The sequence below is a fragment of the Juglans microcarpa x Juglans regia genome, chromosome 4S, assembly GCF_004785595.1.
Source record: "Juglans microcarpa x Juglans regia isolate MS1-56 chromosome 4S, Jm3101_v1.0, whole genome shotgun sequence".
In the NCBI taxonomy this organism is placed as follows: Eukaryota; Viridiplantae; Streptophyta; class Magnoliopsida; order Fagales; family Juglandaceae; genus Juglans; species Juglans microcarpa x Juglans regia.
This window is the reverse complement of record NC_054601.1, coordinates 18,020,543-18,037,392: the sequence shown is the minus strand read 5'-3', so window position 1 is coordinate 18,037,392 and position 16,850 is coordinate 18,020,543. Positions and strand designations below refer to the sequence as shown.

The 16,850-nt window shown below is 37.5% G+C and overlaps 1 protein-coding gene across 3 annotated transcripts in view; it reads right to left on the bottom strand.

Annotated features, from left to right (window-relative positions):
- The window catches only part of LOC121262366 (protein CHROMATIN REMODELING 20), a 70,890-nt gene that overhangs the window by 33,312 nt on the left and 20,728 nt on the right, over positions 1 to 16,850 (bottom strand). For all 3 annotated transcript variants that reach the window (XM_041164817.1, XM_041164818.1, XM_041164819.1), the window contains 11 exons: positions 15,886 to 15,969; positions 15,169 to 15,735; positions 13,324 to 13,613; positions 12,268 to 12,358; positions 11,969 to 12,184; positions 11,319 to 11,438; positions 4,389 to 4,555; positions 3,944 to 4,085; positions 2,532 to 2,681; positions 2,384 to 2,439; positions 1,992 to 2,295 (listed from right to left, as the gene is read on the bottom strand). In XM_041164817.1, coding sequence (XP_041020751.1) covers positions 1,992 to 2,295; positions 2,384 to 2,439; positions 2,532 to 2,681; positions 3,944 to 4,085; positions 4,389 to 4,555; positions 11,319 to 11,438; positions 11,969 to 12,184; positions 12,268 to 12,358; positions 13,324 to 13,613; positions 15,169 to 15,735; positions 15,886 to 15,969 — 2,187 coding nt within the window. The remainder of the gene's footprint in view (positions 1 to 1,991; positions 2,296 to 2,383; positions 2,440 to 2,531; positions 2,682 to 3,943; positions 4,086 to 4,388; positions 4,556 to 11,318; positions 11,439 to 11,968; positions 12,185 to 12,267; positions 12,359 to 13,323; positions 13,614 to 15,168; positions 15,736 to 15,885; positions 15,970 to 16,850) is intronic.

Here is a 16,850-nt window from a genome sequence, read left to right as displayed (position 1 = left end):
AACACTTCCAATGAGCGTTCACGACCCTCAAAATGTCTATCATTTCTTTCACTCCAAATGCACCAAAATATACAAATGGGAGTCATCTTCCACACAGCTGCAATCTATAGTGTCCTTGTGATCCCTCTCCAACTTGCTAGTAGTTCAACCACCCTCCCTAGCATTACCCATCCTAATCCCACTTTGCTGAAAAGGTAATTCCATATGGCCCGAGCAAACTCACAATGTAGGAGTAAATGATCCACTATTTCACCACTATTTCTGCACATACAGCACCAGTATATGATTATAAGCCCATGTTTTCTTAGATTATCAATGGTCATAATCTTCCCCAAGGCTGTTGTCCAAACAAAGAACGCAGTCTTAGTAGGTGCTTTACTCCTCTATATGTTCTTCCAAGGAAAATTATGCCTAGCTTGAGCTGTAAGTGTCTCATAGAAAGAGCAAACCGAAAATTTTCCTTAACTTGAAAGTCTCCATTCCATCTTATCCACCACTGTAACAGCAGGAGTAAAGTTATATAGCCGGTTAAAGAATTCCACCAGAACACCTACTTCCCAATCATGCCAAAAACTAATTCTACTGCCATCCCCCATACACAGCCTAGTGTTGCTAAAAAAAGACCACCAACCTTTCCGGATATACTTCCATAACCCCACTCCATACGCCCCCCTAACTTCATTAGAACACCAACCCTTCCTTGTACTCCCATACTTCATATCAATCACCACCTTCCATAAGGCTTCCCTCTCATAATTATATCGCCACGGCCATTTCCCAAGAAAAGCCTTATTAAAAGCCCTCACATTGCGAACCCCCAATCCACCATCCCTCAAAGGAGTACACACCTTATCCCACCCAAGTAAATGAAGTTTAAACTCATCACCTAGTCCACTCCACAGAAAATCTCATTGAAGTTTCTCAATCTGAGATGCAACACTAGCTGGAAGAGGAAATAAAGACAAGAAATATGTGGGAAGGTTTGATAGAGTACTCTTAATTAGTGTAGTCTGACCCCCTTTAGATTGATACAACATTTTCCACCCAGCCAGCCTATGCTCTATTTTCTCTAACACCTCCTCCCAAATAGTCTTAGCTTTGAATGTTGCCCCCAACAGAAGACCAAGGTACTTCATCAGCAGCGAAGAGACTACACAGCCCAGTATGTTAGTCAGCCCCCTAATATTGCTGACATCACCCACCGCAACCATCTTCATCTTAGAGAGATTTATTTTTAACCCGGATACCGCTTCAAAGCAAAGTAAGATAGCCTTCAAAGATTGAATATGACCTGGATTTTCCTCACAAAATAGCAGCGTGTCGTCTGCAAACAAAAGATGTGAAATAATGGTGGAGCCATGATGATTACCTCCTGCTGAAAAACCTGAAAAAAATCTGCCCTCTACTGAAGCCGACACCATTCTGCTTAGGGCCTCCATGACAGGAACAAATAAGAGAGGTGATAGTGTATCACCTTGTCGCAACTCCCGCGAACTATTAAAGAAACCCAAGGGATCACCATTTATAATTATAAATTTTATAATCTAAAAATTTATTTTATAAATTTATTCTTAGATTAAATTTTAATCTAAGAATAAATACCTATTAATAATAAATTTATAATTATATTAAGTATTGAATATTGAAAAAATAAAGTAGCTAATTGACTAGCTTGTGAGGTTAATGAAATTACTTGTGAGGTTAATGGAGTCGGGAGCTAGCTGCTGCTTGTATAATATGCAAAGAGATCAAATTTCAATTCTCAGCAATTGGATACATTGTAATCCAATGTAATATAGTAATTACCGCTCAGTGTAAGTAAAGTTTAGAAATCAAATTAACAAAAAAAATAAATAAATAAATAAATAAGGAAGAAGAAGCAAAGTAATTAGGAAAGCTTAAATAATCTAAATTTTTACTCTTCAAACAACACTTGCTGACACCTTATTACTGTAATGTGTCCAAGTGTAAGCATACGGACAACAACATACCTGAGCTAAGGCTTGGTACCCAGCAAAAAAACTTCTCTTTATGATCCGTTCAGTAGAGACCTTGTCCTTAGTGAATCCATGCACATCAAGGAATCTCTTATATAGTTTCACTTGTATAGGAGAAAGCTTTACAGCTATTACAAAGACAGTTTTAGGTGGTAGGTCCTCCTTCACCACATTCATGTCCATTCTCTGGAGAAATCCTTTCAACTGTTCATAGAGGATATGAGACCTTTGGTTCATAATTTTCACATCATCAAGAGTAGAATTAGTATGCTGACCATTCTCTATAGGATTTTGGAAGCTGCACAGAAGGAAAAGTGTAATTAAGAGAGATGGAAATAACTAAAGATAGGCCACAAATCAGGGTAAAGGAGGTGAAGAAATCTTGCCGGTTCCTAAACTCATGGCTGCTTCCAAGAAAACCCTCTCTTACAAAATCAACCATCTGTTTCAAATAAAATTCCAGAAAGCTTGAAACACATATAATACAATGATATATAAAAATTCAGAAAATGGATGGCCATCCTGTGAACTTACACAATAATATTCCATGAGATTGTTCTGAAGAGGTGATCCAGTTAATGCAATTCTTCTCTGGCATTTCACTTGTTTCAAGGCTTGGGTTGTATCAGCCCTAGTATTCTTAATAATATGGGCTTCATCACAAACAAGAATATCCGGTCCATCCTAGTGATTGAAAAGCAATTTTGTCACATTGTACAATAAATAAAAGAACACGTGGGGAAACAAAAGCTGACCAGCTAGAAATTGATACAAAATAGCAACAATATGTTTTAAACATGAAAACTCAACTAGAAGAAACGTTCTTTATTAGAAATTTAGACAAACACATGATGCCTTCTAAGATAATGATTACTAATTAACTTTCATCATTCAATGATGCAACAGGAATGAACCATAATCTACTTGTAAAATAGAAGAGAACAATTAAACAAAAAGTAAAAAAATATATAGGAATTTTCAGTTATCAATAATTTTTTTGATATGTAATGTTCAGCTATCAATGACACAAGGAGTATGACAATATTAAGAGCCTGTAATAATAAGAGCCTGACGTAATCAGCTGAGGCCTAAAACATGAAGTAATCCGTTGTACTGGACAGAAAAAAAAACATTAAACTGTGTTTAAAATGGTGGAAATAACCTAAATTAAAATCTATCGTGATTTGAACCTATCCTCATGCTGTAAGGCTTCAGTGTCGTAAAATTATTTGGAAATTGGTAGAGTAACTGAACAATCCAAACGTACAATGGAAGAGCATCAAAATCCCAGTTTTGCTGGCTTCCAAGAAGATTAAACGACCATCTATTTCTTAGGCAACAAACAAATGGTTTGACTCAACTCAAATAAAGCAAGCCAAAATCCAAATCCATCAGGGATGCCCAGATAAGTTTGTTTGCTATTTAAGCCTGTATAAGAACATATTATCCATCACATGTATAATAAAGGCACAAAGTGAAAAATAGATACCCTGAAACAGTCTTCAATGCAATAGAGAGAGCATGTAAAGAACAGCGGAAAATAAGGAGGTGGGTTTCAAAATATATACAAACATCATATAAATCACGAAGAAAGGCTAGCAAGGACCAAAATGAAGATTCTTCCAAAGACTTGCGTGATCAGGAAAGGCCAACAAAGATATTTTCTTTTCTTTTTATTTGGAGAAAGACAAGGAAAATCAATTGGGCACATAAACCAAGTGGCTCACGGTACATCTCAATACCATGGGAAATGCACTTTAATGCACTTTTAAATACTGATGAAACAATAAAAATGGCAATCTTACTAAATACTGTAAACCAATTACTTTACATTCAACACAAGTAATAATAAAGCCAAATATTTTACCTAATCCATTTTAAGTCTGGCAAGTACAAATTTAAAACCAATGTTGCAAGATAGAATTTAAGATGTCAATAACAGTCACCTGCAAGGCGTAACAAATTTCTCTAGCCATGTGCCGATCCTTCATATTCTTTCCAAGGGATAAGTTCCGAAAGGCTGTATAGCCAATCAAGAAGACACCACCCTTTGCTCTCCACTTTGCAAATAATTCCACTCTTCTCTCCCTGTCAAAACACATTATCGAGATGAAAAGTTGCGAAGTGGCCAATGGGAGGATATGGTAAGTATATATTTGCGAGTAAGGCACTATCTTAAGTATCATAAAATGCAAGAACTTCATTTTTTTTTATTGTTTCACTAGTAATCTGATTGGACTAAAAAAAACACAACACTCACATCATAACATTTATAAAAGGACTATAATTAGATTCATGTAGTTCAAAAATGCCAATACCCACCACAGATAATATATCTATATATATATATACATTGTTTCGTAATTAGACCACAAAGAAAGATTATTAAACCTTGATACATCTTCAAGCATGAAGACACGTAGAGGTTTTAACTCTGAAGGCCTCCACTTCATGAACTCTTGCCGCCAATTATGTAGCACATTAACAGGAGTAACAATGAGTGCAGTTCTTAATCCAAGGTCAGCACTTCTCAAAGCAGTGTACAAGAAAGCTATGACCTGAAAAGACAATATGACAAAAAGGCAAACTAATTCCATCAACTAACTACAAAGCATACCAGTAAAGCAAAGTGGTGTAACGACCCAGTTCAACATTTCTAAGGTCGGTATAGGGATAAGTTTATTGAGACTAAATTATGTATTAATGGGCCAATTTTTTTGGGAAGCCCAATTGAAACTTATTGGATAATTTTGAATAGAAAAATTGGTATGGTGAATTGAGGATTTTTATTGGGCCCAATAATTGGGTTAAAACCCATTTACTATTTATGGAACAAATGGGCCTATATTTAATTGGCAATGGGCTAAAGAATTATTTTAAAAGCCTAAAAATATTTATTGTTGATGTTAAATATGGGAGTATTTGGGGAGGTTGGTGCTCATTAGGTGTGGGAGTTTGGAAATTTATCCGGAAGGGATGGGAAGATTTCTTCAGCAATTTCAGATTTAAGGTGGGAAGGGGAACACAAATCAGATTCTGGTACAATATTTGGTGTGGTGATGTTGCCTTGAAGAACACTTTCCCGTTTCTTTATAGGATTGCATTGGATAAGGATGCGTCAGTGCCTGATAACATGGACATTTCTACTGATTCTCTTCAACGGTTCGTGATGTTTATTAGAGCTGTAAAATTGGGAGGTGGGGGTTATTACTGAATTTTACAGTGCGTTATATGTGCTGAATTTAAAGGCTGAGGGGAGGACCGGTTGCTTTGGACACATTCCGGGAATAAGAATTTTTCGGCCAGATCCTTTTATAAGGTTATGCCAACCCACTCCTCCATTGCTTTCCCTTGGAGGAGCATTTGGAGAAGTAATGTTCCTCTTAAGATTGCTTTCTTAGGCTGGCTAGCCTCCCACGGGAAAAGATTGACCATCAATAAGTTGAGAAAGCGTGGTCTTTTTATAACAGATTGATTTTTATGTGTAAAAGAAAGGGAGAATCAGCAGACATCTTCTCCTTCAGACATGGTTAAGGCTTTATGGGATTAAATCTTTACTAGGCTTGGTATTGCATGGGTAATGCCAAGGAGGGTGGTAGATTTATCGACATGTTGGAGAGGAATTAAGGGCAATCGTCAAATTGCGGCTATTTGGAAGATGGTGCCTTTATGTATAATGTGGTGTACTTGGAACGAGAGGAATGGTCGCTGTTTTGATAATAGGGAACGTTCGATGGGCAGGTTTAGGGATTTTTTCTTTCATACATTGTCACTTTGGGCTTCGGCTATTGTATTGAATGGGATTAGTTTTAATTACTTTTATGCTGTTTTTCACAGCTCTTAGCTTGTAATGAGGTTCATCTCTTGTATACCTCCTGTGTACTTGGGCTTTGCCTAATTCTGTGGATTAATAAATTATTTTTACTTATCATAAAAAAAAAAAAAAAAATATTTATTGGACAAGTTAGGGCTTACTTTGGGCTCAAGATAGGCCCATTGGAATTTATTGAAAATTTGGTCCATTAAACTATGGGCAAGCCCAAGAGTTTAATTAGGTTCCTTAAAGCGGCCTTAATCCATATACTAAGCCCATAATAGGACCCAACCAAGCCCCAAATCCGATTTTAAGACCCATGACCCAGCGGTACAAATACTCCAGACCCACACTTCCCATATATTACGTGAGAAATCTTCAGTTCAACCTAGTGCTAGGGTTGCCGCACTCCAAACCGTTTCTCTCTTATGCTCAGAACCTTAGCTGCAACCTCCGCCGAAGCCACTGCTGCCCCTAGGAACAGCCCCTATTTTACCTGGAACAGAGGCTCCAAGCCATATGTACGACCTACACCACAAAAGAACCACTTGCCCAGCCTCGCCCCGCCATCAATCACCTCGCTAGCAAGCCACACAAGCCACAGTAGTTGCAGAGAGCCCACAACCAACTCACGTAGCAATTCTCTCCACCGCAACGTCACACCCCAAGTCCACCACTGCAAACCATTGGAAGACCCAGCAAAGAACCGCCACAAACAGAGGCCAACCACCATGGAAGCCTAGCCGAGAACCGTCACACATAGAGGTCAACCACCATGGAAGCCTAGCCCCTCTCAGTTGCCTCTCTCTCTCTCTCTCTCTCTCTCTCTCTCTCTCTCTCTCTCTCTCATTTTTGTGTTTCTACCGCCCTGGACAGCCACCATCACTCCTCGCCGGAAAATGCAGCCACAACCCACATCGAACAACTGCTCCATGTAAGACCACTCCTTTCCTCTCCAATGGCTGAAAAATGTCTATAATCTAAGACTTCACATAAGAATTAAGTCCCTTAGAAATCAAATTACATAAATTCCCCTTAACAGTGAGTGATCCATAGTGTTTATTATTTATGATGATATTTTTATGATAAAATCAAGAGAAATAGACGTTGGATGTGGAAGGTTTAATCGTGTAATTATTTGGAGAAATCATGTGGACATCAATTATTTGGGGAGTGATGATACTTTAGGGTCATGATGATTTTAGGCTTTAGGGAAACATAGGTTATTTAATGTATTTATGGTTTCAATAGCGAAGTATATGTTTAATTAGAAATTGATAGAAATTGACGCAAGTTACATGCCTATATTTATATGTGATCGATTAAAAGCCGGAAATATTGAATTAGTGCTACGAGGTAAGTAGCGTAATTATACCCTTCCATATATGTACTAGAAATGACATGTCTTTTATAAAAGTATTATGAATGCATGCCCTTTGTTGGAAGCCCCTTTTTACATATCAAGTGATGATGAATGACATGTTAATGTGTTTTACATGCATCATGATATGTTTTCATTTACAATTACGATAAGCTATTATGTGTTCTACATACTTCATGGTAAGAAAGATAAAAGACAAGTTGTGAAAGAAGATTTAAGAATGGCCATAAGAGATGCATGGTACCAATGCAATTATAACTAGATGGTACCAAGAGATGGATTACATCTTACATCGAATCCATCTGAGATCACGGATCACATTAAAAATTACTATGCACAACAATTTTCGGAGCAATTTTCTTGGAGACCATGTCTGGAAGGCCTTGTTTTTTAGTCAATTGACCAGCAAGAAGCAAGTTGGCTAGAGAGCCCATTTGAGGAGGAGGAGATTCGCAAGGTGGTGAGAAGTATGGTAGGTGACCAAGCTCCAAGTCCGAACGGGTTCACTATGGCCTTCTTTAAGGCATGTTGAGAGGTAGTTAAAGATGACATCATGAGCTTCTTCCATGAGTTTCATGAACAAGGTAAGTTTGAAAAAAGCCTAAATGGTACTTTCATTGCTATTATCCCAAAGAAGCCAGGGGAGGTGGAGATTAAGGACTTTCGTCCTATTAGCTTGGTGAGTGGTATGTACATAATCCTTTCGAAGGTAGTGGCTAATAGATTGAGTATGGTATTGGAGAAGATCATATCCAAGCCTCAAAATGCATTCATACAAGGTCGGCAAATTCTTAACTCGGTGCTCATCGCCAATGAATGCTTGGAGAGTCGCATCAAGCCGGGTGAACCAGGGTTATTACACAATCTTGACATGGAGAAGGCCTATGATCATGCAAACTGGAATTGTTTGTTACACACGCTTGAGAGATGTGGACTTGGAGCAAGATGGTGTTCTTGGATCAAATTTGACATCTCCACCGTATGTTTCTCTATTTTGGTGAACGGTACCCCAATGGATTTCTTCAGTAGTTCAAGGGGTTTAAGGCAAGGTGATCCCTTATCTCCATTACTATTTGTTTTCATAATGTAAGCTTTTAATAAAAAGATTGCAGGTCTCGTGGAAGGGAGATTTCTATTATTGTTGGGAATGCATGAATTGGCACACTTGAGATGACCCACCTCTTTTTTGCAAATGACACTCTTGTATTCAGTGGGGCTAGTTGTAATCACATTCAAACTTCATGGGCTCTTTTACTCCATTTTGAAGTGGTATCGGGCTTGAAAGTGAATCTTACTAAGTCAGAATTAGACCCGATTGGAAATGTTCCAACTGTTTTGGACTTGGCCAATATCCAGGGGACGCGGTGCTGGAAAAAATGGAGCGCAAACTGGTGAGTTGGAAGAGGCTTTATTGTCCAAAGGTGGTAGAGTTACGTTGATCAAAACTACTCAATCCAACTGGCCTACTTACTTTTTATCTTTATTTCCAATACCATGCAAGGTGGCTCACCGGTTAGAGAAATTGCAAAGAGATTTCCAGGAATAGACAAAGAACTCAAGTTTCGTTTGGTGAATTGGGCTACGGTTTGTACCCCCTATACGTGAAGGTGGGTTTGGAATTCGGAATTTATTGGTCTTCAACAAGGCTTTACTGGGTAAATGGTTATGGAGTTATCACGAAGAGGGGAGCTTTGTCAAGGGTGATCATAGATTTAAATGTCAACGGACAGCTTTGCTGTCCACACTTCTTTCCTTATTTTAGCCCACAATTGTTTCCTTATTTCTCCATTCATTATTCTGTACAGTTAGCATACATTATTTGACAGATTATAGTTTACATGTATAGGGCTAGAATCATGCGGGAACTTATTTGCTTTCCATGTATAGCATCCTTGTAAAGTCTATATATAATATACAGAACTCAAGGCCATTCAATTCGGCCATTCTCACAAACATGACATTAAAATATGGTGGATTGTCGGGAGGATGGTGCTCAAATGAGGTGAGACCACATGGGGTGGGGCTTTGGAAACACATAAGAAGAGGCTGGACCAATCTCCATCAATCAACACGGTTTGTAGTTGGGGATGGCTCTAGAATTAAATTCTGGAATGACTTATGGTGTGGAAATCGAATCCTCAAAGAAGCCTACCCAATACCATACAGCATTGCACAAATAGAGGCGGCTACAGTAGCAGAGCTTATGGATCTCTCTATTGGCTCTCCCCAATGGAATATTATTTTCCTTGAGCTGCCCAAAATTGAAAAATTGACACATTTACAGATTTCTTCAATCTTGTGTACAATTGTAGAGTGATTGGAGGAGCAAATAAGATGATGTGGTCACCATTCAGGAAGGTGAACTTTACTGTACAGCCATAAGTCTCTTATGACACTCTACAAGAACATTCCCATGGAAGAACATATGGAAGACTAAGCGCCCCCCCCCCCCCCCCCCCCCCCCCAAAAAAAAAAAAAAAAGCTTCTTTTTTGTATGGACAGCTTTATTAGGGAAGATTCTCACCTTAGATAAAAAGCTTCTTTTTTTGTATGGACAGCTTTATTAGGGAAGATTCTCACCTTAGATAATCTAAGGAAACACCGACTCATTGTATTGGATTGGTGTTACATATGTAAGAAAAGTGGTGAGTCTATGGATCAACTATTATTACATTGTGACGTAGCCAGGAGCTTATGAAACGATATCCTTGCGAGAGTGGGACCCTTTTGGGTAATGCCAAGAAGGGTTGCTGACTTTTTGGCCAGCTGGCAAGGCATCCGGGGTAACTCTCAAATTGCAATTATGTGGAAGATGATACCGACCTACCTATGGTGGTGCATATGGATGGAGAGGAATGGTCGGAGTTTTGAGGATCGTGAACGGACAATGGACGAGTTTAGAACTTTTTTTCTTCATGCTTTATTCCATTGGTCAATTGTAATAGATTTTAACGCATGAACGTACATGATTTTCTTGTATCTTTAGACAGTCATGCCTAGGTGTGGCTCTTGTACGTCCCGTGTACTTGGCTTCGCCTATTTTCAATAAAATTCTTATTTACTAATCAAAAAAATTTATGACTGGATGTAAAAGTCATAGACCTAAGCGTGGTCCACCATAGTATGTTATGATATGATTAGCGGTTCTCCTTGTGGCCACAAGATGTGGAACCTGTGCACAACCCTACACACGGGGATTAAGGTGTCCTGACCATTAAAGAAAGAAATATACAAGTTTAATGAGTTGTGCTTAGTAACAAGTATAAGTATTAAGTATTCACATATTTCAAAAAAACCTATGTTATTATGTTGTTTACTATATGTACTACTTATTCAACTCATTTTTCTTCTGTATGATTTTATGTTTTAACCAGGTGAGAATGTTTATGAGGATGGAGTTGCAGGACGGGACTTAGCCCATGAAAGCGAGTCAGAGACCTAGATCATGTACAGAGCTTTTAAGTTCTGATTATTACGGAATCTTTTGTATCTAGCGCCAAAAGACAAAGAAAGGGCAAAGTTAGTAGCACTCCGGTTCCCCTAAATTTTCTAAAAATGATGTCGTTCTTAACCCTAGGGGAGCGGGGTGTTACACGTGGTGTTTCTGGAGTACATGCATATAGCATTAAACTATGTATTTGAACAAGATAGTATTCCAGAACAATGCAAATTACTAAGTTACTAAGCGTACTTGGGCAAAACGATGTATCCTCCCCCATAAGCAAAGGGCAGAAGGTGAAGTAATGCATTGTAATTACCAATCAATAAAAGTTGGAAGGTTTCTGATTCTTAGGTTCACAAAAGAAAAAGCACTTAAACTAAGATCAAATAGATCATGCAAACTACCAAAGCCATTGTTAAGGTCAGATCACATCAATCTAAGGATTAATTCCAAGCAAAAGGGGTTGTCTAATGACTATCACTTTACTTATGCCATGTATGGTCAATCATAAGTCCCTCTCAGTACTTCAATTAAAAGTCACGCTTACGCGGTGCATTGATAGGTCTTTTTCATGCAAAGAAACCTCACATATTCTTCCAATAAGAATGGGCACATCTTTAAACATGTGCATGCAGATGCTTGAGTACACATTGCGCATGAGCCAAACCAAAAAAACATATATACCTGAAAAGTTTTACCAAGGCCCATGGTGTGGGCTAGAATGCAACCAAGACCTTTATCCCCAGACTTCACTTTTCTGATGGACTCTATGATATTTTCCCACATGAACCTTATCCCAGAAACCTGCCATAAAGATTAATGTAACGACATAACAACTGTTGTCAAAGACAACTCTCATTATAAAATTATCCAAGACACTTATCCGGAGCAGTAATAAATAAATTAAACCAATAAAACAAAAGCCATAACCAATCAAAGACATCCAATCCCTCCCAACCCTTTCCTCCAGACTTCAACCCCTTATTTCTGTTCAAGTCCCAGGCTCCAACTGCAATTCAATTACACAATTGGAAACATTGTTGAATAGGATTTCCTCAGAATTTAGTTTCCTCTGAATTGGCCAGACTAAAAAATGCCGACCTCATTTTTTACGTAACGGTAATCACAAGAGTTAAAAAAAATGAAGTAATAGGCAACTACATAGGACTCTTAGGCAGGATCAGGTACAAAAAGAATAAACAACGTAATTATAAATCAGATATTAAACAGGGAAGGTCAATATATTCAATTCAAAGAACAGAAAGATTCGGCCAAACAGAAATAACCCAAAAGGCATACATGGGGAAAGAAAAATGTTCGTGAGCAAGGCCAACCTGATGGGCCTTCAATTTAGCCGAGATGCTTGGAGGAATCCTCACAGCCTCTTCCCCTTTCTCCCTCACAACATTCACTATGTAACCTGTTGAAGCATCACCAAGAACTTCAACACTCGCACCTTCAGATAAATTCCCATTACAGCCAGCAGAGCTCATCATCTTAGATTTGGCAGAAAACTGTTCTTGCAAAGATTTCAATCGTTCTTGGCGTTCCTACAAGAATTCAGAACATGATATCAGATTTGTTGTCCCCCAAAAATGAAAATGATTGAACAAATCAACCAAAAATTGGGTACCTTTTCGATTGCAATTTTTCTTCTTGTCTCTTCTCCTAATTCAGCATCATCAAGGATCCTCCTAATTTTCTTTTTTTGCCTTCTCTTAGTGCTGATGTAAAAGAAGAGTAAATTGATAACTAGATACATGAAAACCTCCTTGCATATTGATGATACAAAAAACGGTTCATAGTTCACAACTGAAATCTATCATTCAAGTTGCCAAGACTGAACACCAAAGCTCATGTGCAATAGTAATAGAAAAGCTAATTCAGAAATTAACAAGATAGGCATATGAATTAGATTTTATCCTCATAAAATGTGTGCTGACATCACACTTCCATTTCTTAAATCTACATGATCATTAAAAAACTGCAAGGAAAAAGAAAGCTTCTGAAATAGCAAGTTCTAGCTCAATTGACACTTCCTCCCCACCATAAGATCAGATGAAGGATAAGATTTTGGATCTGAAAGCTAATGGGTGCGTGTGCAAAATTTTAACAGCAAAAAAAAAAAAAAAAAAAAAAGCAGCCCTATAATAAACAGTATGGAAAGCATCCTTTTCATTAAACAAAAAAATTATCAACAATATTCATCCCTGCATGCCTCAGTCATAGAATCTATATGAGTGAAGGCATCTTCAGTTAATTTCTGAGTCAATGAAAATACAGGGAGTCACATCCACATCAATTGAATATACGATGCTTGAAAAGAAAATACTGGTCTCAAAAGGTTTAGTTGCTTGAAAAGGGACATCTGGCTTGATGTGGAGCTTTTGGTTGTTGAAGAATAATGAATGTTTTTAAGGCAAAGAGAACTTCCATGGGTAAGATCAAACAAGGACCTATCTATGGTGTTTTATGCTTCTTTTGGCATTTAATTTTAGGATCTAACCCATAACTTCTCCTTCTCTCTTCCATTTTTTCCCAGAGTGCCCTTTTTGGTAATCTGTAATTGGGTTGCACCTCTTTGGCTCTACTAGTAAATCTAATTATTGTCACAAAAAGAAGAAATTACAGAATATCTGCAAAACAAAAAAAAAAATACATCCTCATTCCAATTAGGAGATTAATTTACCTGAATGCAATGTTCACACCTGCATCAGAATCATCAGACCCACTATCAGAGCTAGAAACTATAAAATATCCAGATCCCATGGCTTTCTCTAACTGCAATGATAATCTGTGGAGTAGACTTGGACGGCAGGAACAACATTTCCAGCCTGATGTCTGAATCTCAGACAAGCAATCCATACCAATATTCCTCTTTACACAACTGGTACAGAACAATGTCTTGCATGATTTGCATCTTACCAAGTCACTTGTACCTCCACACCATCCACAATAACACTCAGTGCAATCAGGGTCCTGCCACAATTAATTGAGAGAGCACATATTGCAATGTGAAACACTACAGAAAACCCATTAAATGTTTTGCTAAAGGAGACATTCAAAAGTCAGTTTAAAATCAAATCCAGGCCATCTTTGTCTGCCAAATTTATTTAGGAAAAACAAAGAACTGGGATTTATTTTATTAGTAAACATTTAGCCAAGTTAAGGATCACTTCTCATTATTCCTGGACTGATTATACTCGCGGATGCAATTGTGAAAGCTTAGGGGCCCATCTAGGAAAGAAGTGTTCAAAGTAAAATCATTTGACAATGTGTTGTGTCATGGCAAGACCCTTTCTAGCGAAAGTTTATATGGAAAAACAAAGCCCTAGAGTTGCTTTATTTTCTCAGACAACAGCTTCAGGGAAGATTCTTACCTTGAACAGTGTAAGGAAAGAGTGCGTCGTGGTGGTTAATTGGTGTTACGTGTAAGAAGAGTGTGGAATCGGTGGATGACCTTCTACACTGCGAGGTTGCTTGCCTTCTATGGAACATGGTTTTCGGCCACTTAGAATAGATTGGGTTATGCCTTTTGTGTGGTTTAACAGGTTGGAAATGGAAATTTGGTAGCAATCTAGGCAAACTAGTGTGGAGGATGACCCCATTGTCGTTATTGTGATGTCTTTGGATAGAAAGAAATGACTCTAGTTTGAGGATTGCGAAAATTTGGTATTAGATTGTGGCCCAAAATAGTGCTTCTCTATATACTTGATGTGTACTAGTTTTTTAATGTTAACAAATTTACCAGGTAAAATAATCAAAAAGTTCATAAGAGAGAAAGAGAGAAAATAATAGATGAAGTCTTGGTGGCAATCTAGGCAAACTAGTGTGGAGGATGACCCCATTGTTGTTATTGTGATGTCTTTAGATAGAAAGAAATGACCGTAGTTTGAGGATTGCAAAAAATTGGTATTAGATTGTGGCCCAAAATAGTGCTTCTCTATATACTTGATGTGTACTAGTTTTTTAATGTTAACAAATTTACCAGGAAAAATAATCAACAAGTTCATAAGAGAGAGAGAGAGAAAATAATAGATGAAGTCACATCTGGTAATGGTTTTAAATAAAAAATCGTTTTTCTTTATCGGAACACAAATTTTTTTGATGAAATTGATAGGCATAGCACAATAATCAAATAAGCAATCATTATATAGAGAGACTATTACTCTGACCAAGACCATGTCTGGATTAAAATGTTTTTCGAAGTTTCTTTTTTCATTTCAATCCAAACATCTTTTAAACACCAAAACAATTTCTTATCTCTCAAATCAATTTTCATCTAATCATTGGCATGGTTTCCCTGGCAAAGCACCTTGCACAAAAACCAACACAATGTCAATAAAACCCGACAAACGTGTCTCACTAAACTTTTCTTCCCAGCCACTTCTACAGACCCCAAAAACCCAAAGATATCAAAAACTTAATTGAAAATCGTCAGTCCAAAAATCCCTAAAATGTCTAGTTCCCTGACAAATTCATACAAAACTTACAAACCAAATATCTATTATATGCAACAAAATTCACTACATACCTTCACCTGCATCTTTTCTTCCATTAAGCATTTGCAATCCCGGCAAACAATTACTTTCAGAAGCGGATGTTGGTGCACTTCAGCAACTATTTTACTGCAAGCAGTACAGTCAAACTTCTCATTTGGACTCTGCAAAGGTAGAGAATTGACACCAGAGTCACAAATATTCTCCTTAGACTCAATTTGAGGGTCCACATTAGCCACATTGCAAGGTGAATTATCCTTCAAAGAATTAGTTTCATCTTCACTCTCTATGATAACGGTACGACTCTTCTTGGAATCAACTTTTAGCTCCTGATTCTCATTTGGACGCTTGGAACCTCTGGGTTCGGTATAATCAGTCAAAACAGACTCAGAAGTTAAGGAAGCCACATTACATATTGGTGCTTTGTCATCAACATCATTAGAAGCTTCAGAACGATCAACCACATCAGTCAGCACATTCTGGCAAGCAAAGTCATTATGATCATTAAGCACACCATTCCCATCTTCACAAGTTTTCTCATTTGATATGGGATTAGAAGTGCCAACCCAGGATGCTGGAAAAACATCTTTCGCATTCATGTCCTGACGCAAAAACAGAACAAAAGGATTTTCAATAAAGATGGAATATGATGATGTAATTTCATGCATCAACAACGACCAAAAACAAAAAGCTTTCAAAATATTCTAGACCAACACCACAAATAGAATAGAGATAAAAAGTACAAAGAACACCTGTTTACATCTCTTCCTATGTCTTCTCCGTTTCAGATGAATTTGCAGTTTACGATCAATATTTGCATCTTCTTCTTCTTTAACCTGAAAATGCACATCAATACAAACAACAATAAATTTAGTCCACACAAATTTCAATTAAAAAGTTCACAAAAAAAAAAGGCTAGTTCTACTCTGCATTACAGAATGTCTACTCTCCTCTGCATTTTCTACAAGGGATTATACGAGACGGAATATATGTGCAAGTGCAAGAAACATGAGATGCTTAAAAAATCCAAAGGCGTCTATCAAGAGGAATGACCTCAAAAATGTATGACTTGTTTCAGCAATAACATTTGAGTCTGGCGAAACAATTGACAGAAAATTTAATCGATACGATCCTGCCTAAAAAGAAGAGAGGAAAAATCTTAACCAAAAAATTCACAAAATATAGGCTTTGCAAAGCATTTATGCATAACAAATCAATATCTTTTCAAACATGACAATTTCAAGAGTACTAGTCTACATGTAAGATAGCATGCCTTCCCTCTCTGCATAAGGTACTATGATGAACCACTACTGCACAACCAGGTATTATTCCACATATCTAAAATAACAAGAGAATCAGCTGTTGCATAATAGAAGTGATTTAACAAAATATCAAGCAGTCTAAAAGTGCTGCGGAACATAATTTCTAAAGGAAAGTTTTAGGAGAAAAAAATCAAGAGCTCATCCAGGGAAAACAAAATCAGACCAATCAACGAAATGGTGGCAACCTCCAGCATAAAGCATAGACTAATTTTAATATAAACATATATTGACTACTTTAAGAAACTGAATCCCCTTTTCCAGCTTTCCTTCTTGATCATTGGCTGAAAAACAAAATCTGATTTGAGAAGACATAATCATCACAAAATGTGTTATTTGTGCAACCATAAAAAGGCTCCTGTAAAAGCAAAGAAACCATGCACTTTTTTTCTTCTTCA